The sequence below is a fragment of the Xenopus tropicalis genome, chromosome 6 (genome assembly GCF_000004195.4).
Source record: "Xenopus tropicalis strain Nigerian chromosome 6, UCB_Xtro_10.0, whole genome shotgun sequence".
Lineage (NCBI taxonomy): Eukaryota > Metazoa > Chordata > Amphibia > Anura > Pipidae > Xenopus > Xenopus tropicalis.
In genome coordinates, this window is record NC_030682.2 from 127,006,715 (window position 1) to 127,028,214 (window position 21,500).

Below are 21,500 nucleotides of genomic sequence, written 5' to 3' on the forward strand. Positions count from 1 at the left end.
AATAAACTGTGTTTCTTTTAGGGTTACTTCCCTGGAATCAAAACACCGCGTGTAGCAGGAGCCTAAATAGAATTGTTTGTTGTTTCCTGAAAACTCACACATTCTACTTCAGGGGTGTTCAACCTACAACCCCAAAGATATTGCTGCTCTATGCATGCAACTGGCAGCAAACTTGGTGCTGGGATTGGTAGTTTATTAACAGCTGCTAGGCTTATTAACCCTAATTATATTAATATTGTATGAATTAGTGCAGATACAGATTCAGATACGCCTGAATTTCATAGACTGTAGGTAGGAATCACTTGGACAAATAAGGACGTGTTTTTGTGTTTTCAGACCCATTATTTGCCTCCAGGGCTGCTGTTCTTCTATACAAACACACCAAACTTCCTATCATGATCTGAAACTGTTTGGGGAGATCACTGCAGATTTTTCCCTGTTACTAATCAGTTCTCTCTGATTCCACACATCGGCGCATTAACAACTGCATGCAGCTGCCAGAACTCTGGCTCAGTGTGTTTAAACAATCCTTACCAGCTTTCTTCCAGATCTCCTCTGGCACGTATCCAGAAGCAGGCCTGTGCAGGAATTCCCGATGCGATTCTGTTGAGTAGAAGGAGAAAAGAGCATTGTAAGTATTGCTCATTCCTTGGTACTTCAGCCTCAAAGTACTGCTTATTCTCATATCCCGCTGCAAGTATTGTCTATGGCACACAGAAATCTCTTTGTCACAGCTTCTCGGGGCTTTCGGAAGGAATGTCTGCACTGTCACATTCCAGGACATGACAAATATTTCCAAAAGAATGAATGCAAATGAATTGTTTGGGTTATAGATTTAGAAACTAACACTGTCTATGGAATGTGTAAAGGCAACCCCAATTCAGACTGAAAGAGTGAGAAGTTCTCAGAATTCATATTGAACTCATTGGATTTCGTAGTGAGTTTTAAAACCTTAGGTTGGATATTACTGAGTGCAACAAACTAGAAACTGATTTAATGAGTCATTCGATATAGATGTTATGATGGAAGCTGGGGTATCATGGCTCATCATTTTAAGGAGACATATTGTTTAAAAAACAAGAATGTGTCAGTCAAGGATGGATTAACCATTAGGCATACCAAGGCTATAGCCTAGGGGCCCATGTGATCAGGGGAGCCAATTCGGGATGTGCTGAACCCGACACAGCATAAAGACCCAAGAGCTTGCACACATGCACCGCATGTCTTGTCTGCCTGAGTTCTCAAAGGGGGAACCTGTACAAATTGTAGCCTAGAGGCCCCATATATCATTAATTCACCACTGGTGCCAGTGCAATATAATCCTTTACATATAAGGAATGTGCTTAGAAAAGTGTTTTGGGCTGATTTATTAAACATTTGAAAACTTGAAAACCCAAATTCCTACTAGCCCCACCCATCTGTTCCACTTCCTGCTGTCTCCTTTCCCAGGCTGTGCAGGGGGGCCGTCAGCATGCAGCCCACTGTATTACAGGATAGGAACCAATCAGCAGCTAGGCTGACCTGATAGGGAACTGTCTTTGCTTGTGAATGCAGGATTGTAATTGGCTATCCTCCTCCTACTGTATTTCTAGCAGGGACCGTTAGAACATGCCCACCCTCATTCGAAACAGGGACAATAGCAGATCTATGGGAATCTCCAATAAAAGATAATGATAATGTTTTTTCCACAGTAAAAACCATCACCATCTATTATTCATTATTACCTACAAATTGGGAGGGATTTTTAGTTATCCTATATGTCTCCATTAAAACTTGTCATGCTTTTTACATCTTTGGTTTTAGAGAACTTTTGGAAGCATAGCGGTTTGAAGTTGGTTTCTACCAGGGATATACCGAATCTAGTGGATTAGAGGATTGAGCCAAATATTTGCATTTTTGGAGTCGCCATATTGTAGGTAAATGTTCCACAGAGTGTAGCTTGGGGACAAATCCTACTTTAGGATGGTTTCCATGAATCCCCAGCGTCAGATCCGCACCCGCTAACCCCCCCATTGTACCATAAACTAGCAGTAATCATGTATTCCATGTGAGCAAAGTATCACATTCCTGTTTTAGATCAGGCAGAGCATCAATACCCTTTACGAGAGCAGGAAGAGAATCAATTCATAGCATCATTTACAACAACCTCCTTCTGAGCTTCAATACAGTCAGCTTATCTGACTTCGAGCCAGAGGGCAGTGAGACATGGTATGCTGCAAAGAGTGGCGGTCAATGATTTAAGAGGAATAGACAGAAACAAGTCTAAATTGTATTATCTATATCTCTGCAGCGAAGCTTTAATACAGTTATTTAAGGTCATCTCTTACATGGGAATCTAATTGGTCATTCTAGGCATCTTTTATGTCATAAAACTTAAGGGTCTTCAAAAAAAAGCAAGCATCTTATTGGTGGCTATGGGTTACTGCTCCTGGGTAAACGTTTATTACATATGGGTACAGAAATTTAATGATGATCACATAGGACTTATGTAATGTGGGCATTTCAAAAATGGACTCAGGTGTCATAGGGCAATGCTACCTCTCTTTCACTCAGTCCACTTGAATTATGAGTTTGTACAGAATAGCAAAAACACTTTTTTAATTATGGTGAAAGAGTTAGTATAAGTTCTCAGTGCTCTCCATCTGTTACTGCAGTTCCACAGTAGCTATTGGGTCACATCTAGAGGTTTGTACATTGTGTACATAAGAGCGGCACATTTCTAGCCAGTCCTTCACACAGACCCCACATATGTTGACTGGCCTGGGGAAATTGCACTGTTCAGCATGATGCCTTAGAAACTCTCAAAACAGAGAATGTTTACAAAGTTCTACACGTGCATGCGTATAATTGGGGTTCAGGATTTCTCCCTTGTGGGAAGATCTCAGTTTTGGCACTGATGCCTGTAATGCTTGTATTTCTGAAACATATAAAGTCTATTGCTAACAGGCCTCCGCATTGGCAAGTTCACAATCAAGTGATGTAATCATGCATGTAGTTTGCCTTGTGCTCCTCTCCACGCTTTGAACTAACAATGTCTGTATCAATAAGAGGTTTTACCTCATGGAAGTTCCCTTCCGTGAGGATGATGTGACATATTGTAGAAATGGAAATAATCGGAGTGGAGAGCAAAGGCTTCCAAGAACAGATTAGGAAAGCTGCTGAGCAGCTGTGAAAAATATATGACAAAACTATTTGATATTACAAATTAGCTACTAAAACACTCGCTTGTGATCTCCATCAGATTTAAACTATATCCCGTTATTTGCAGCATTCTCCTTTGCTATTATTCCAAAATAGCGGATCTCTTCCATAATTTTGGAGAACTGAGAGTCATCTCAAAGAAATAAGAGGGACTCAAAAAATTTGAAAACAACATTAAAAAGCCCAATGAAAGAATGTGGTTTTACATTCGTCCTCAACTGACATTTGTCCAAGGGAAAATCGGCAGTTGCTAAATACCCAAACCCAGGAGGAACTCTCTGCTTAATAAATATCCCCTTAGCTAGAACCTAAAGTAACATTTTCATTTACAATTACACAAAAAAAGGAGTAAATCTCTTTTTTGGCTCTCAATGTTGAGGCAACATCAAATTGTCAACACTCCCTTACAAACCATGACTCTGTGACCCCTCCTTACACCGCCCCTTTGTGAAGGGAATCACAGAATAGATATGCCATCTGAATTTATCATTTGTATTGAATATACATTTATCAGACTCATTAATATTTTTTATGGTACCTAGAATGCAGAGCACCCATATTGTTCCCTGAAATTAAATTAATGAAAACAATAGGTGTCATTTACGAATGCAAGTGTGCAAAGTGCCATTTGGAATACTAAATGCAAGGTTTTCTCCCTGAATAGTTGAGGCCACACTTCAAGGTGCGTTTGATGCTTCAGGTGCAATTGCACAAGACTAACCTTGGGTCTGCAGTTTGGTTCTGGGTGCAATTTGTGTCTAGCACTTTCAGACTGAAGCAGTTGCGGCACTTCCGGATTATGCCTTTAAACGGAGTTTGCATCCGATTCACTGGGTGTACATCTGGTGCAAAAACCGTTCATGGAAACTTGATACTAGTGCCAGGTCTAGGTTGGTGATAGGTCAGGATTCCCCAGTGTTAACAGGTGCAATTCATCAGAAGAGCTAGGGTGGCAACCTCGAGCATGGTTGGACTCAAGTACCGTAACGGTTTTTACCAATATCTGTGCCTATTTTAGAGGTCCCTGCCTTGCAGGTGCATTCATGAATGACCCATAATGTTCCTATGTATCCCCACCTACAAAAGGTTTGCTGAGAAAGGACAACACATGAAATGAAATACAAGGGTGCAAAGACCCATAGGCTCTGCTGAATGTACCTAAGGGAACAGGCTCTGGATTCACAGGACTCTGCTGTCTGGAATGGCTGCTGCTGCTGCTGCTACCTTTTTTTAAATCCTCCGCATCACTGTACCGCCTGATCCAGTAATTAAGTTCCTCTCGGTCGGCCTCCTGGCAACGCCGTAGCACAGTGAGGGATCTTCTTGTTTTTTCCACCATATCCATTATGCAGTTTAACAGCTGTGTGAAGTAACAAAACAAAAAGACACAAAAAATCAAAATGTATTTTAATGATGTTTGAGGGCCTCAGAAGCTGACCCCTTGGCGAATTGGTGGTGATGATGACAAAATAAAAATAAAGGAACCCAACAAGTTTACTTTGATATTTTGAAAACTGTATCTAGCAGTTTCCCTTCTTTTGCTCTAAGCATAAAAAGTATAATGGCTCAGAAAGACACAAGATATGTCTGGGAACATGCAACATTCATTAAGCGTAGCTTTCAAACACTCTGCGAGTACTTTCATCTGCCATCTGTGATTCTGCTGGAGTTATTCTTTTTAAATATATTATGACTTAGTAATCTTGCATCTTTGAAATTTGCATAGGCCTGTCGCAAACTGCAGCGGAAATGTCAGTCATTACTTCGCGCTCGACAGCAGTGCAAGGAGACAACGCGCGCCGTATAAAAATGATATACTGTAAATTAGTTAGCCCAGCGAAGCGTAGCCGAGAGAGGAAAATCCATTCGAGCAGCCACTTTGAACGTTAAGAAACCATCTAAACAGACCAATCTTGTTTATAGCAGACGTGCCCCAGTTTTTGTCTTCCATTTTATTCATCAAAGCTAAAAAAAAAAAAATATAGCGGCTAGGATTCTAAATTGGGGGAAAATGGCTATGTTTACTAGGCAGCACTCTCACATACAGGACCCAGAACAGATCTTAGCCTGTATTAAAGAGGTCAGTGAGTTATTCAGTTGTACTTGATCTCAACTAAGGTATAATTAATCCTTACTGGAGGCAAAACAATCCTATTTGGTTTATTCAATGTTTAAATGATTTTTTAGCTGAAGTTGTGATCCAAATTAAGACCCCTTATAAAGAAAACCTCATGCGCCGAGCATTCTGGCCAGCAGATCCCCTATTAATTGGTATGTTCCACTACAGTGAAGCCAACTAAGAAAGGGAACATCACAACTAAGTGACTTAGGAGAGATGATCAAATTAGGGTTTATAAAGTTCACTGTGGATAAGCCAATCATGTTACCGGATCAAAACCAGTTGGACTATGGCATTAACAGTCAATAGTAGTTGTAAAACAAACAGTAGCAATTGCACTCAAATGGGTGGGTCCTATTTCAAATAGTTCCAAAAGTCATATCATTATGTTACCTTTAGTAAGATTAAAACTACAAACCATCAGCCAGAAAATTGTATCACAAAATTGCTTCCATACAGAGCAAAAGAGGTTCGGACAAGTTAATTGCCTAGCCTATAGATATGACTCAATATAACAATTTGCTTGGCTTTATCCATGGGAACTACACATCTTTCCTATTTATGTGCAACTGTAGGCATTGGAATTTTGTCACCTTTGTTGTGTTAAGTTATGCGGGTAGGTGGGATGAAATGTACCCACACACACTTGATGATCCCATAGTTGTTATCTGATCAGGGTTCATTCAAATCTCAATACGGATAAGGGGACAATCCCCAAAACTTGCATTCCTGAGGTTTCCCTTTTGTTTTGAAATGGATGTGGCAAATGCTGAAGGAACTCCCAGAAGGCGCAATAGCACTCAAAATGCCACATGTGCCACAGGCCTAACAAAGCAGGAGGGAAGTTTTTGCCACTTTCAAAGCATATTTAAAAGGACGTCAATATTCTTACATGATCAAGGTGTTTCCATTCTTCTGCCCATTCTCTGTCTGTCAGTCTGTGGTCAATCATTTCTTCTTGGCGTGTTCCGTGCAACCCTGGAGGAAAGGAGGGTTAAAAAAAAGTCTTAAAAACAGAAATAGAGAAACTCGCCAAAATCCAAAACAATGTCTTTTTGTGTCTTAGTAACCTATTCCAATCAGTATTTTGTTAGTCCCAGTGGATATGAAATAAGCCCTGGAAAATTCTTGCAATGTGTCTTTTTTTAAAGATGACACAGCACAGTGAGAAATACATTCAGAGATGACAACAAGAAGGCAATGTGGGAATGTGGTGATGGCCGAAAGACCCACACGCCAGGTTCTGCACCTTCACATCTTCCCGTTGTCATTGACATATTTGTTGTTTTAACTAAAAAGAGTAGGAGAATCTCAGCTGTAACCATCTCTGGCTGTCAGCTCTTCTGTAGATGTTCCAAGTTTTTAATTACCACTTTCAGCAGAGAGAGACTTGCTGTTATTTAAGTTACTTCTCTCCTACATTTAAGTCAATAGCAATATGGTATGGACTTCTAAAGACTTTCCCATTTCACATTCAGTTACTGAGCACAAAAGCCTAAATCATATTTTTTTAATAAAACACCGTAAACTGCATGCTTTTTATATTATTATTATTATTAACTAGTGGACATAACCCTGCACCTTCCTTTGTAAACTGGCATCGGGATATTTTAGTCCTTCCAGCCATTTGAGTCTCTGATATGTTTGATGAAATCCCAAGGATCCCAAAAAGTTAAGCAGTGGGTTGCACTAAAACAGTATGATGGCAGCTTAGTAACTACTATTATCACTGTTTTATTTCTGGTGGATATGGAGTCATTTAAACAGTTTCCAAATGCTAACATTCTTTGTACAGAGAGGGGTTATGGGCAAAATAAACACTGATCATGTCTCAGCCGCCCTTCCTTTTAGAATGTAAGCTCTTGTGAGCAGGGCCCTCTGCCTATTGTCTCCAATCCTTATCCAAATGTAACTGTAAACCATTTTTTGTGAATTGTCTATATGTACATGTTAACTGTTTTGTCTTTTGTACCCCTTAATTCTGTAAAACGCTGCGTGAACTGAGGGCGCTATATAAATAATAATAATCATGTTGCTACTCTACAAGATCTGTGCTAGGCAGGCCCGGACTGGCAATCTGTGGGTTGGCAAATGCCAGAGAGGCTGCTGTAAGATGCCATAGGCAGTCACTATTTATTGGGCTGGTGGGGGGCTCTTTGGGCCACTGTGTGCTTGAAATGCCACGGCCTATTCTGATCCAAGTCCAGGCCTGGTGCCGTGGTAGTAATGTCAGGCTACACCCATTGACAGACAGGTAGCCATTGGAATCAGATACAGATTGTTGCAGAAAGTAGACAAAGAACAATGCAGAGCAGAATCTCCAAATCCAGTTACTGCATTAATGAAGGTAAAGAATCCATGCAGAGTCTCATACAAAGGAAACACTAACAAAAGAGAAATTTAGTGTCCCCTTAATCCCAGTACTTGTGCTTACCCATAGGTCTATTTCTGTCCCTGAGGTCCCTGTGGTTGGGATGTCTGTACGAGTCCCTGTAGTGATGGGCAATGGCCATATCATCCAAACGATAATGCTGAGGTGGTGGTGGGGTCGGATGGGGCAGTCCATTGGGTTGGAAGGATAAACCATTATTTGGACTGTACCGCTGACCTGGGCTTATAGTGCACGGCCGCTTGCTTGGATGTTCTGAGTGCAAAGGCTCTCTGTCAAAGCCATTTTCTTTGGTTCTGAAAAGACAACAAAGTGACTACAGCTGTGATAGTGAATATTTAGTTGTCTTGTACTGTCACATATTTAAAAAGCCATTATACCCTTAACTTATCATATAGAATTGCGTTTACAGGGTAATACTTATGCTGGTATATTTCTTTAAACAGTTTATGGCGTGTCCCTACACTGCAATGTACCCCAAAGCCATACCACAACCCTGGCTTGCTAGTGCATGCATCTTTCTTACTTTTAAGTTTTTATAACAATTTTTTAAAACAAAAAATATGAGAGCTATGGGATGTGATAAAGGAACCAGCAGCTCTAACCCCCATACGGATATTTAAAATAAAGCAGATGGATCATAAATATGCAGTTAGCCTTTATTATTTTAAACAACCCCTTGGGATGAAATACGGGAGTTATAGTACTGGCCCTTTAATTTGAATTAATTAAATACAAAAGTAAATGCAGCATTTTTGAGCAGAAGGCTTTGAGGAACATACAACAGTAGGCATAACACAGATAGATACAGTTTTAATAACATGAAAGTAATATTATATCAGACCAGCTCCTAAATGGCACCCTACAAACCTGGGGCTTACAGCAAATGCCCTTTCTACCCTACCCTAAAACTCGCCGCCTTGCATTTAAATGTGGATCAACATAACTTGCAGACTTAGTGGGCAGTAATTGGATTCCTATAAATAATCCAGTGGATAAGAATTTCTGCAGGAGCTGAAACTGAAGTCTGTAAGTAAGATAAACATATTAAGCTTCTGACTAGCGTGACATGTCATGGACAAATGTGTTTTCTCCTCACGTGTCAGACTCCTTTGGGTTTTTTCCCCCCCTCTTTCTGTGAATGATGACTCCCAGTGTTATTATTGAAACAGATTGATCTTTTTAATGAGCCAGTTTAATAGACTCCAAAATCTCACCGTGGCTGCTCATCCGTGTCAGACCATATGCAGCCGGAACACATTCACTAAAACATAAAGCTTTGCTGTCAGCTTGCTCATACACTGTTAAGTCTAATCTAGTTTCCATAGAAAAGCCCCAAAGAACCGAGCAGATTTTAAAAACAATAAATGATATATCAAGTAAGTGATTGATATTCTGAATAGTTAGCATGGCCGTGATCCCTGAGAGTAGGTTTGTGGTCTGACCACGAAAGGATTCAGGTCCCATGTGCGGCAATTAAAAGAAAAGTTTACAAATAAATTAACTATTCGTTTTAATTATTTGCATTCTATTTTCTTTTCACAACTGATTAATGGGGACCCAATACAGGTATGGGATCCCTTATCTGGAAACCCGTTATCCAGAAAGTTCCAAATTACAGAAATGCCATCTCCCATAGACTCCATTTTAATAAAATAATTCTAATTTTTAAAAATGATTTCCTTTTTCTCTGTAATAAGAAAACAGTACCTTGTACTTGATCCTAACTAAGTTATAATTAATCCTTATTGGAGGCCTATTGGGTTCATTTAATATTGAAATGATTTGTTAGCAGACTTAAGTTATGAAGATCCAAATTAAAGAAAGATCGCTTATCCGGAAAACCCCGGGTCCCATACCTGTACCTTTTTTTTTCAGAAGATCCAAATTAAGTTTGGGAGTCTATATTAATAATGTACAACCAAGGATAGAAAACATGAAAATCACAGGGAGGTGCCTATTTATCACCCCACCCCCTTTTCAGTGCTCCTTTGCTCTAAAAAATGCACTGGTATGGGGCATACGCCTAACCGGGCACCCCCCCTCCTGTGGGCATTTCCCATTGGCCCTTTGGGCTGCAGTATAATACAGTTTCAGATTTTACTATATTGCGCTTCCTTGGGAGTTATACTGCACACGATCGCAGTCTGGGAAAGGCTCCAAAATAGGCTACATTGGTGCTAGTTACTATGACTTGAGTCCTAAGAGCATTTTGCTAGTGATTTAGTATGTAAGTTAAAACCACGATAAAGTTGCTTCTGGCCTATAAAGGTGTAATATAATGTTCGTTGGGGTAATGTAATAAAAATTACAACATTTGCACCAGGCTCAGTCTCCTGTTGCAAGGAATCACCATTTATTGTTTATAATTTTTTATACTTTATCCCCATAGGCTTTAACATTTACAGTAGTAACATCCCTCTCCTGGGGATGCTGGGAGTTGCACTTAACAGCTGGCTGTCCACAAGCCTATTATCTCCGGTCAAAGGGAAAATGTATTCCCAACATCACGTACCATGCCCATGCTTTGATGCTACACTTTATTTTCAACCCGCCCGGCTCAGTATTTTCCTCTCTCTAAGCTTATCAACATTGTGACTGGAAAAAAAATTAGCATCTGATCCGTTTATGAAAAATAGCTCCTGGCTAAATTCCTTGGCATTTCTAATTTCATGCTTGAGAAGCCTCTGAGTCTGTGAAGATAACCCAATCAAAGAAGAAACAATATGGGCACAAGTATCAGTGCGTCTACTTTCCGAGATACCAGGGAGGGAGAAATATTTGAGTTATAGGGATAGGACTAGATATTTGGGGAAGTCAATGGATTCAGACTTTACTTTGATGAACCAAGACCGAATCTCTTAATTGATTATCCCTGAAAAATATACGGTGGGATTATTGCCCATAAAACATGCACTACATGATCCCCAAAATAAATGGCATAACAATGTAGAGGAGGTATAAAATTAAGGTTTTGATCTCCTTCTTCTTTTTCTGATATAGATGCAGAATAATTCTTTTTTTGATGGTTAGCACTGCTATCAATAAAAATAGATTTCCGTAGGATTAGTTTCAGGAAAATACATAAGTGAATAGACCATATTATTAAAATGCCATCCTTTTACGCAAGCCATATATATATATTTGCTCTGTATATTTCAAGTACTCATTCTTTATAAAATGGTGACAAAGATTGGAGTGGTTTTACGTAGGCTGATTCGTGGTCAGGCACTATATTTCTGACTTTGGGATTTTGAAAGAAATGCTGGTTTTGTTGTATCCAAAAAAAGACGAAGAATATACAAAAAGACTGTATTTAAGTGTTTTTGCCAGATATCCGGAATTGAGGCACGTATTGTGGAATTTAGCTTATCTGTAGTCAATAATATGATTTCCAGTCTCCCACAGAGGAACATTATTTAGCAACAGGGAATACCGACTCTGTTTTTATTGTAAGACAAGAAAGTTCACACTTGAAAAAGCAGCAGATTTTAGAATGAATGTTATATAAATAAACCAATTTATAATCTTTAAAAATATATTTTTCAACTGAAAGGAGAATTGAAGCCTAGATAGCTAGAAATGCTGTATTTGATATAGTGAATTTACTGTAAGCCCAAAGCGTCCCTATCACAGTAATGATCCAGGCCTTAAAAGCTGTGCTCTACTGCTCCCCATATTTAATTCTGTAGGGACATTGTTTGCCTGCCACTGGCACTGCACATGCTCAGTGTGCTTGGGGCTGTCAAGAAGCTAAGATTACGGGCCACTGCAAATTAGCAAAACTTTAGAAAGGATACATTTGTAAGAGAGCTGATTATAAATGAATTCATCTACTGTATATTGTGAGTCGTCCCCTAAGCTCAGGTAACTGACAGAAGCCCAAAGCAATTGCTGTGAATTATCATAAAGGTAGATGGGGAGCTACTGGGGGCATCATTGGAGGTACAGATCTTCACTACTTACTAATTTTTGGGGAGCTTAAGTCCTCCTTTATATCTGTGCATTATGTAGTATCAGGGGGCATCCTTGGAGGTATATCAGTATATATAATGTCAATGCATTTTTGGCACTTAGTTTGCTTGTGCAAACCTTTTTATATGAATTGCTCAGTCACATGTGGACACGTCTAAATGGCATATATTTTTGGCATCTTCTCTTCCTTACCTATCTGGAGTTCTCCTCTTCCCGTTTTCATTCACATCGAGAAGCAACTCTGAGGAGTCAACAGGTGAGGTGGTGCTGGCATCCAGAAGCAGCTGCTCGTGCTGAGCGAGGTACTGGGCTGGGTTCTGCTTGGCCAGCCGTGCGCAGTGCAGAAGCTCCCGCTGTAGCAGGGGCAGATTGGCCTATAAAATATACAACAAACACTGAGAGAACAGCTTGCTATAAAATCTGAACTCTAGAAAGCATGCAGTTCTTTACTAAACCTCTCATCAGAATGACACATTACACTGAAGTGCACCTTTCCCCCCTCTTTGGCACAGAGCAGCATTTGTACAAAACCTTTTCTTCTGAATCATGAACAAACGAAAAGGCAGAATAGAGACTTAACATAACATTGAGGCCCACTAGGTCTCCAGCCCACAAAACCATCAGCTGGCCTACTAGTGAGAGTTATGTGGTTGCTTCCATTAAGAAATATGGACATTGTGTAGACAGGTGTTATATGCTCTAAAAGAGCAATGCTGCAGCAAGATAAAAAAAAACCTTCAATATATAGATATATACTTAACTGACGTTACCATGGCAGACACCAGAACACACAACACCTCAGTTTGTCCATGAAAACTATACATTACACCCATGAACAGTGGATCTCAGTACAGCTGCTCACCTAGGGAGGCCCAGCACCATGGATAGGGAGGAGGGGGGGTGATCCCTAAAGGCCTAAGGTGTAACCTGTCCACTAGATACTCCTGGAACGCCAATTTGAAAATCATTAGCAGTGAGATTTGGGGGTGAACTACTGGAACAATGGATGAAAGCAATATTTTTGTAAATGTTAAGAGTTCCTGGACATCTGTTGGACTTAAGAGAGGGCTTTGTAGTGAAAAAGTCTGAAAACCACTGCCATTGATGGAGGCAATTTTGTAGCCCCATCCACTGCTTCAAGTACCACATTTCCTGACCTCTGGACATATAAATGTTATTGCTTTGACCTTATTTGCCACCCAAGCTGGAAATGACTATTTTAGATGAAAATTATGACCAAGAATCAAACCCATAAATATATCTAGAAAACAAGGGAAGGGACGTGCTTATTTAAATACATATTATATACATATGCCATAGTTACTTAACTCACAGGATTTGTCCTTCTCTAAATTACTGTATCCTAGTGCAACGCAGATAATTGGTTTCTTGTGAGGAAAGCGCTTAACCTTGTATACTACAGCTGAGGCCCCTTTGGAGGCAAGTCGTGCTATGAGAAAGTCTTGTTTCCCAGTCATTTTTTCCCGGTTATGTGTTATCATCTGTGCATATTTGTTAGTCAGCTTGGGAAAGTTCTCTCCCCGCACTCCATGTAGTGCCTAATAAATAGCAATATAGATTCCTGGCCCTCTAAAACTGCCAACAAAAACTGCTTCTGCCAGACTGTGTCACTGCCAGGCCGTTAGGTACCAGCCCCAGCACAACCATATATTTTTATTGCACAGTATGATTATGATCGCATTTGGTATTTGTACTGAGTTTCATACAACAGCAGTGCTTAATAAGTTCTTCCTCTATTGGCGAAAGGGCAGTGAAGGCCAATGCAAGTAGTTATGCTTTTGTTTTACTACTGTATAGGGTTGATTTACTGCTTACTATGAACAGCAGATATGTACACTTATGTTTTACTCTGCTCAACTCTACCTTCTAGAGTTCCCACCTCCTACTCTGCTTCTGCTAGATGCAAATTGACCAAGAGCAAGGTACCTAAGGCACATATGTAGCGGTACAGTGCCCTGGCACTTCAAGCTAGATAAAGAGAAGGAGGTTGGGGCTGGGATGATAACAAGGCATTCAATCTTATATCAAACAGCAATTAATTTGAATTCTAATTCAGCCTTAACTTTAGCTTTGTAGTACACATCAGTAAATCAATCTTATTTTGCTTAGTGTTCCCTTTACAGACCAGTTTATCTCCGGCTTCTGCCAACAACCAAGAGCTTTCCCAAGTGCTCCCTGTTTTTTGTGGGCCCTGATATCCTTTGCCATATGTCACTGATTGTAGGGTTTTAATATTAGGATTTTCCCAAAGGATTTATAGGTAAAGGTATGAGATAAGACATGCCAGGAATTATGTAGTAACATTTGCCCCAGCCCAGTAACCCTTGGCAGCAAATTAGCCATTCACTTTAACCAGTCTTCTGCAGTTAGAAAATGGGGCTGGTTATTAAAGTGGAGCAAATTTGCACCGTGTTAATAAATAAAATGCTGTTTCTATCAGGACCAAAGCTAGCAATTGTCTGTTTACTTTTCAGTCTAAAAAAAATAGAAATTCCTGAATGATAATTAGGAGAACTGACACACATGCTGGCCATGTTGTGCGCAGATGTCTCCTGGCAATGCTCAGCTGGCTCCGGGCCAGGACTAACCTCAATACATTCGCTGCACAGCAGTGGGCTTCACTTGCAGGACCCAAATCTCATGTTTGCGAGAAAAAAACGAGTCCTAACAAGCCCCTTTATTAGATGCAGTGAATGCACAAACTATTCCCAGGACAATGTTTGAACAACCCTGTGTCCTGCCCATTATGAATTGTGTTTTTGGATGGAGCCCACGTCTGGCACTGAATTTACTATATAAAAACCCAAGATCCTCTAACATCACAAAAGGGAAGAAACAGTATAACAAAATACAACAAAAATTCAACTCATTGTAAAAGAAAATATGAACTCTAGTATCATTCAGCAAAAGATAGATAAAGCCAGCTGAAATGTGTCTGGATATTTTAGAATAAAACTGTAAGAACCATGGCACACACAGTGACTTTGGGTGCTTTTCTTGCAGTTACCATGCTTGTGATTCCCATAGTTACCAATGGAATTTGATGACTTATGTATTATTTGACATTTGACACTGTCTCTGGCTTTGAAAGATACGGGCTTGATGCCACGCAGGTTTTAGGGCACGCCAGATAGGGCATTTGCCCTGCACATTTACCTGACATGTCAGGTAAGTTCTTACATTGGGAATATCCTACCTGCAGTCCTCCAGCTGTTGTTAAAGGGAAAGTATACCCCCCTTTTTGAAATAAGCTCATTCCTTTACTGAACTTTTACAAAAAGTGCAATGCAACCCCTCCCTCACCATGTTTAATTGTGAAATAACAGATTCTAGGACTACAAATCAGTGCAGCAACCACTATGGAAAGCAGAGGGACCTTAAGTCCCAGAATCCTTCACTTCACAATGGTAAAGGTGGGGAAGGGATTCCTCAAAACTGTGAGCCTACGTGGGTGGGGGGAACTGGTCCCATAGAGCACAGAGACAGATCATTGTGGTTTCCTTTCAATCTGTGAAATCATGTATGTCTGTGTTAGAAGATAAACTACATTTATATTTATTTGTGGCAGCTCAGGTAGTGTTTATGCATCTTTTCTACATAAGTGAATGAGCTCATATCAAAAGGGAGCCCAGTATATTTTGTCTTCTCTGCTGTTATGATTTAGGTCGGACATTCCAAATGTATTGAATATTTCCCCTTCAAACGGGGAGCCAAGCTCCCTGCATTGCCGGGGCCCCTTCTAACTGCGGCCCTGTTTAATGGCACGATCTGTGTTTTCCAGCTAATGGGATCCAGAGATACTGCCTTTTACAAATCACAATGTAATGATGAGACACTGGAAGAAGCTTTACTTGTTTTTCATTTTTTTTTAATTCAGCAATTCCATAAACATCTTTCTTCAATTTAAGAAAAAATGGTAATACAAAGCAATTTTGTTTGCTCTAATTCTGGTGCCAGATTAGGTAATTAGAGTGGTGTCTAATATCCTTCCAGTAAATGTTTCTCCATAAACGCAAAATGGAATCGCGGGTCTGCGGGTTACATTAGCTTAATGAAAACAAGATTTTAATGCATATTGTTACAGCTGGGTTTGAATGCACTTATTAAGGCCCCGTGTTCCCACAACCATATGGTTTTTGTCATTAATGTCTCCTTTGAGGAAAAGCACTAAAATTAGAAAAAAAAAGTTGCATCTTTGATTCCAGTGATCCAAAGTAAATGATATGGCAACCATATGGCGTGCAGCTCTGATAGAAAGATCTGGAAGTGTCCTTGTAAGCTGTTTTTTTTTTCTCCCTAATTTTCATGGCAGCCAACTTGACCCTGAAGACAGGCATTTTTATACAGCAAAGAAAACCATTGGTATTTACAAAAGAAATCTCTCACATAATCAGATTCAGAAAGCAAGATCTGCTTTACTGAAACGAAGAAGCAATTTGGCTTATTTTGGTTTAATGTATAAACGCCCTAAAAATTGGCTGTACCATGTGTAAACTACTGTATGTTCATGTATAATCAATAATTTTTCATGTGCATGCAACATATATTCATGCTATATTTCCCTCTCTTAAAGCCAAATGTAAACTGACTAACGCAGGGGCAATGGACCACCCACAGGGGCTCCCAGAGCCTGTCTCTACTCCAAAGCAATGGTATTCAGGCTCTTTGCGGTTCACATCTCCTTTTGAGGGACAAGAGTTGGTTGGGCTACCTTAGCTTAAAACAAGATTAGAGATATATATAAGAATGCTCATGTATCAACCATTTAGCCATAATTTTATCATTATCAGGACAGTACTAGCATCTCCATCGGACTAGGCCTTGAAGACTACCAAGAGAGTAAATATGCATTGCTTCCTAAACTTTACCCTTAACAGCCTTCCGCCTGAGCCCCTCGGACCAGCCTATATTTTGGTAACCACTGCTTTAGAGCAAAGAAATAAACCACTTAGCTACTTGTCTTACAATGTTTGTTTCATTCAAGCCTTTGGTGTTTAAGTGCACAAGAAAACAGGTCAGAGGACCTCACCACCTAACCGTGTCTATCAAGGGACCCTGCACAACCTTATGTAAGTTACAAAATGTAATGACTTTATCTTTGGCTGATCTCCAGTTGGATCGCGGAGGAACGCCTCATACCATCTGCTGAGGAGTTTTATGGTTACCTAATCTTACCTCATTCTTTATCTGTTCTGCTGCAACCTTGAATTTGTAAGGCCTCCACCAGCTTCACTAGTTTGAATTTCTATGCCACAGTTTGTGATTCTTCCCAATATGAAATGTGCAGAACAATAAATCAAGTTTTTTATAGGGGGCCTTCTAAACATAACACACATCTGCCCCAATCATAAGCCTACTAGTCAGACTCAGCAATCAAGATCATGACTAAGGATGAGATGTCCAGCCAGCAGCTATGGAAATGTTGCAGTGATCCAGTTAGTAACAACCTCAGCCAGCATCTGTAATCAACAGATGGAGGATTATGGAATTTATATACCCTTATTTAGGATTTTCAGATAAGTCTCCTGTCACTGTACAACTTTAAATGCCACATGCCACTCCAAAGTAATTCAACTAAACATAAGTACTGCAAACATAAAGAGAAAAATAAGCCTAATGTTACAAGAGTGCACTTTTTTTGCCCCCAAGCTTTGGTTAAGGCTGCCCTAAGCCCATAACAAGGATACAGACATAGTGAACAATGGTTCATTCCAAATCTCATCCTAGCTGACCTCTAAACTGGGCTTTCTGTTATATCTAGGAAAGCAAAACAGATCTCCACATATCGCTGGCCTTTAAAACAAGCCCCCTTGCCAGTTCTTCCACTTTAAGAACCACTGCATGGGAATATCCCAGCCATGATATTGTTCAATTGTGGGCAAGCTGTGTGTTTTCATTTGTTGACCAACTATGACTCCAAGATTTGGTTTATGAGATGATGCTACATTTGCACATCTAATTCCATTAAAACATTTTTAAAAGAAAACAATACCCCCAAACGATGTATGTCAAACTCATTTGTATTTTAGTAGTATACGATTGGGTAATCCTAAAAAAAAATTGCCATTTTCAAGAATTAAGGGCCACCTCCTGGGATCATAGGATTCACAGTGCACACAAACAAGCCAAGGCACACATACATGCTAGGCCATATCAGCCAATTAATGGACAGAGTTCTGCCTTTTGCTTCCACACTACTTCACATCACTAAATGGCGGTTCAAGGGAAAGCATGTAAAAGGGCAATATTTGCTGATATATTCCAGTTTGGCCTGATTCTTTAATAGGTCACTTAACATAATATAAAGTATCTATCTGTTGGTTAAGTATTCATTCTGAGGGTATAGCTTTCCTTTAAGAGGCACATTAATGTTAAATTACTCAAACCGCATGAAAGGGGATGTTGTGATGGCCACAAATGTGTGAAAAAATGTTCCCCTTGACAAAATTTATGATGGATCGATCCAAATGTGTACCTGCTGTGCAAGACTACAGACCCCCTATCCAATGAGGCGAACAGAAAGAAAACACTTATTAATCTCTTCTGAAAAGCCAAATATCACACAACATACCTTTATATTCAGAAACTTAAAAACACACAGTGTTCAAAAATACCCATTAATCATTCTGTGGCCTATTAAAACCTCTGGTAGAACCAATGGAATGTTTCTTTTTTTTTTTAAACAATGGGTGAAAATTCTGAGCTTCATACAAACACATCCATTTGGGGGAAAGAAAGTCTATTATATCCCAAGCTCACTAATCATTTATTCCTTTTTACACATCATAAACATTTACAACAACTTTTCCCATGAATATGGGTATTTCTTTTACTTCTAAATTCCCACTTCTCTACTGAGAACAGCGGCAGAAAAGATTGAACTGGCCTAAATTATTCACTCCGAGCTTTTCTTCACAGCGCCTAACCATAAATAACATAAAGAAATAGTCTGGGGGCCAAAGTGTCACACAGATAAGTGTGTCCATCAAGGTACAGTCCTTGCAGCTTAGATTTATTTTCTATTCTCCTTTCCAAAAAAGCAAAACTGTAAAACACACATTTGTGACCTAGCAACAATACGGTTTGAAAATAATTTCCAGATCGCTGAACCGTGCAATACCTTCAAAAATGGGATGACAAAGGGTCGCAGTGGGAAGTTAGTTGCTTCTTGCAGTTTGGAATGAAATTCTTCAATTGTCAATGTAGAATTCTGTAGGATATAAAATATAGTTTAGCGGATACATATGCCGCATTGACATCACTTTAGAAAGGTTAGCAGCATGGACGGTACAACAAAAGGTGAGCCTGGAGGTTTATTTTCCCTTAAGTGCTGTCGTATCAGTCTTAGATAACAGTGGGAAGCCTGGCATAGACTAAAACAGAGAAGGTTTTAGGGTAGGGCAAAAAAATGGCATTTAGCCTTGGCCCCCAACATTAAATGGACGTTTTAAAGGAATACAGATAAAGGTAAAAGCCATATATTATACTGTGTCATAAAAGTTAGATATTTTCAGTACACGTCAGGGATATTTCACCTGCTGGCATCCTCACCACCAACCTTCTCATGTTGGGTGATTTCTACTCTCCTACTTACCACCAGTCCGAGCACAAGTGTGCGCACTCTTTCTCCTATTTCCGGGGAGATGTCATTCCCAAACTGCTGCAATGTAGTGAGGAATCGCTTGAGCTTACTGAGCTGCCGCGCGCCACACGCCGGAGGCAACTGCTGATTTGCCAGTGACGATGAAGAAGAAGATGAAGGTCCGTTGCTAAAGCCATTCGGAGGTGAGGGAGCTCCATTCAGTGCTGTTGGTGAGTGACTTGTGCCATTTGTTACTATTGCAGAAATCAGAAAATAATGTGTTACTGTTTATATAGCCATTCTGAGCATTAGATGGCACTGTGCTAATCCATATATATTATTATAACATTATTAATACATGCATGTTTAACTGTGTGCTGCTTATTTATCAGTTGGTTATTTCATCCTGATAGCCTATGTCTGCAAATATACATTCAGAAATGGAGCTGCCATGTTTCATGCTAGACAGAGGTATACATTTTCATACCTTGGATAACAGGTCCCATACCTATTACACCATTTCCTATTTAAACAAGCAATTCTTCATTTTCACTGGTCTGCTTGTACCTAATGGTAACTAAGGAGGCAATGTAGTAAATGGTCTACTAACCTATAGCAGTCAATCAGCAGGTCACAATTCAACAACATCTGCCATGGTGTTCCAGATGTGGACAAATTTAAGACTTTGTATTACATTACCCACAATCCTTATTTGTATGTTTAGGAAAAGGAGGTTAAGCACATTATGGGAACACCCCTTATTAGAAGAACCCCTGCCCCAGGAATTCTGTATAATAGATCCCATACTAGCATTTGGAACTTATCCCTGTCTGACCCGGGCAACGCCATTATTTTACAAAAGTTCTGGCAGAAGAAAAAACCTGTAAAAAAAGTCCTTTTTTACGCAGTTAACTCTGCTGACATGTGGCGAACTTTGTTGCCGTTTTTTAAACAGCATAATAAATAGGACCCTTAAACTGAAGTCAATGACAGAATTAAAAGGGTTGATTAAAATTACATGTTGTGGGAGTGAATGAGCTGGTCCTTGGCCCTCCTTGTGTCGTAGGCGGAGGCGGCATCGTTGGAGGCGTCAGCCTGGACTGTGTTTTTACATCCACAGGTGAGTCTGGCATTGTGCAACGCTTCTCAGTGCGATCTGCAAAACAAAAATAAAGAGAACATAAATAAACTCTTCATCATTATCCTCCAAGCTCTGAGCATCTCACAATAAACACCTATATTAACAACAAACAAACCTTTGCCCTCTAATCTCTCCCTTAACATTCGCTCAGAGATCCTGCCCCAGGCTCCCTAACAAACCAAGAAGCTGTCACCCTTCTACTTTTCGGAGAGCGCAGATGCTGGTTACAAAGCCTAATCGGAGGCAGTAACGGTACCTCAGTTCCAAGCCAACATGTGAGTACGGAAGAGGAAAATTAAATGAAAAAGCAGGATGTTAATGAATCCCCATATGACAGCTCTGGTAGAACAAAACCTGATGCTCTGTTGTACAGGTGAGGCATTGGCAGCAGCCTCGATCCTCTCTGACTCTTCTTCTTAGCAACACCTGCTGCCCTCTCTCCAGCTTTTGTTTTTGATACCAGGAGATAGTCGGTGAAATGCTGCGTGTCTCCTGGCCATATTTCCCACCTTGTTTTATTCCGAACCAACAATAGATAAATACCATATGTCACACAGTAAAAAGCTTTTTCCTTTGTTTACACAGCAGCGGATTGTTTATACTGGTTCATTAGGGGGAAAATGCACAAATAGTCCCTTTTATTCTACAGTTTTTTTTTTAAAAAAAAGGAGATTACAGGTGTATTCCAATTACTGTAAATACTGCAAGCTGCTCCCATTCCCAGTCACAGCTTCGGCTTCTCTTTTTATTTATTATATATAAATCTCTACTTATTATCGGGGGGAGCAGTGTTACTGGTGAAGGTAAAATATATAAAGCATAAACCAATAAGCGTAGCTGTGAATGTAAAATAGTCGGGTCCCTGGTTCTATTGGCATTATTTATGAATGAGGTAAAGGCTTAACTTGATCAAACAGTCATGATCTAATTGTATCTCTTCATATTGCTGACAGTACGTCTATCCTTCTGGCTCATAAATTTAGAGTCAAGCAGTGAAGGGTATGGAGGCCAAATTATAATAGGTTCAATGGTAAGACTCTGTCTGAGTTTATAATACAGCCAGCTGTAACTA

At 39.9% G+C, this 21,500-nt stretch overlaps 1 protein-coding gene across 4 annotated transcripts in view; it reads right to left on the bottom strand.

Moving 5' to 3' along the window:
• Positions 1-21,500, bottom strand: part of runx1t1 (RUNX1 translocation partner 1) — a 100,151-nt gene that overhangs the window by 17,218 nt on the left and 61,433 nt on the right. For all 4 annotated transcript variants that reach the window (XM_002934415.5, XM_004915148.3, XM_004915150.4 and 1 more), the window contains exons 2-9: positions 20,306-20,443; positions 19,300-19,541; positions 18,826-18,915; positions 11,877-12,058; positions 7,755-8,005; positions 6,213-6,298; positions 4,360-4,561; positions 535-603 (exon numbers count right to left, since the gene is read on the bottom strand). In XM_002934415.5, coding sequence (XP_002934461.1) covers positions 535-603; positions 4,360-4,561; positions 6,213-6,298; positions 7,755-8,005; positions 11,877-12,058; positions 18,826-18,915; positions 19,300-19,541; positions 20,306-20,443 — 1,260 coding nt within the window. The remainder of the gene's footprint in view (positions 1-534; positions 604-4,359; positions 4,562-6,212; positions 6,299-7,754; positions 8,006-11,876; positions 12,059-18,825; positions 18,916-19,299; positions 19,542-20,305; positions 20,444-21,500) is intronic.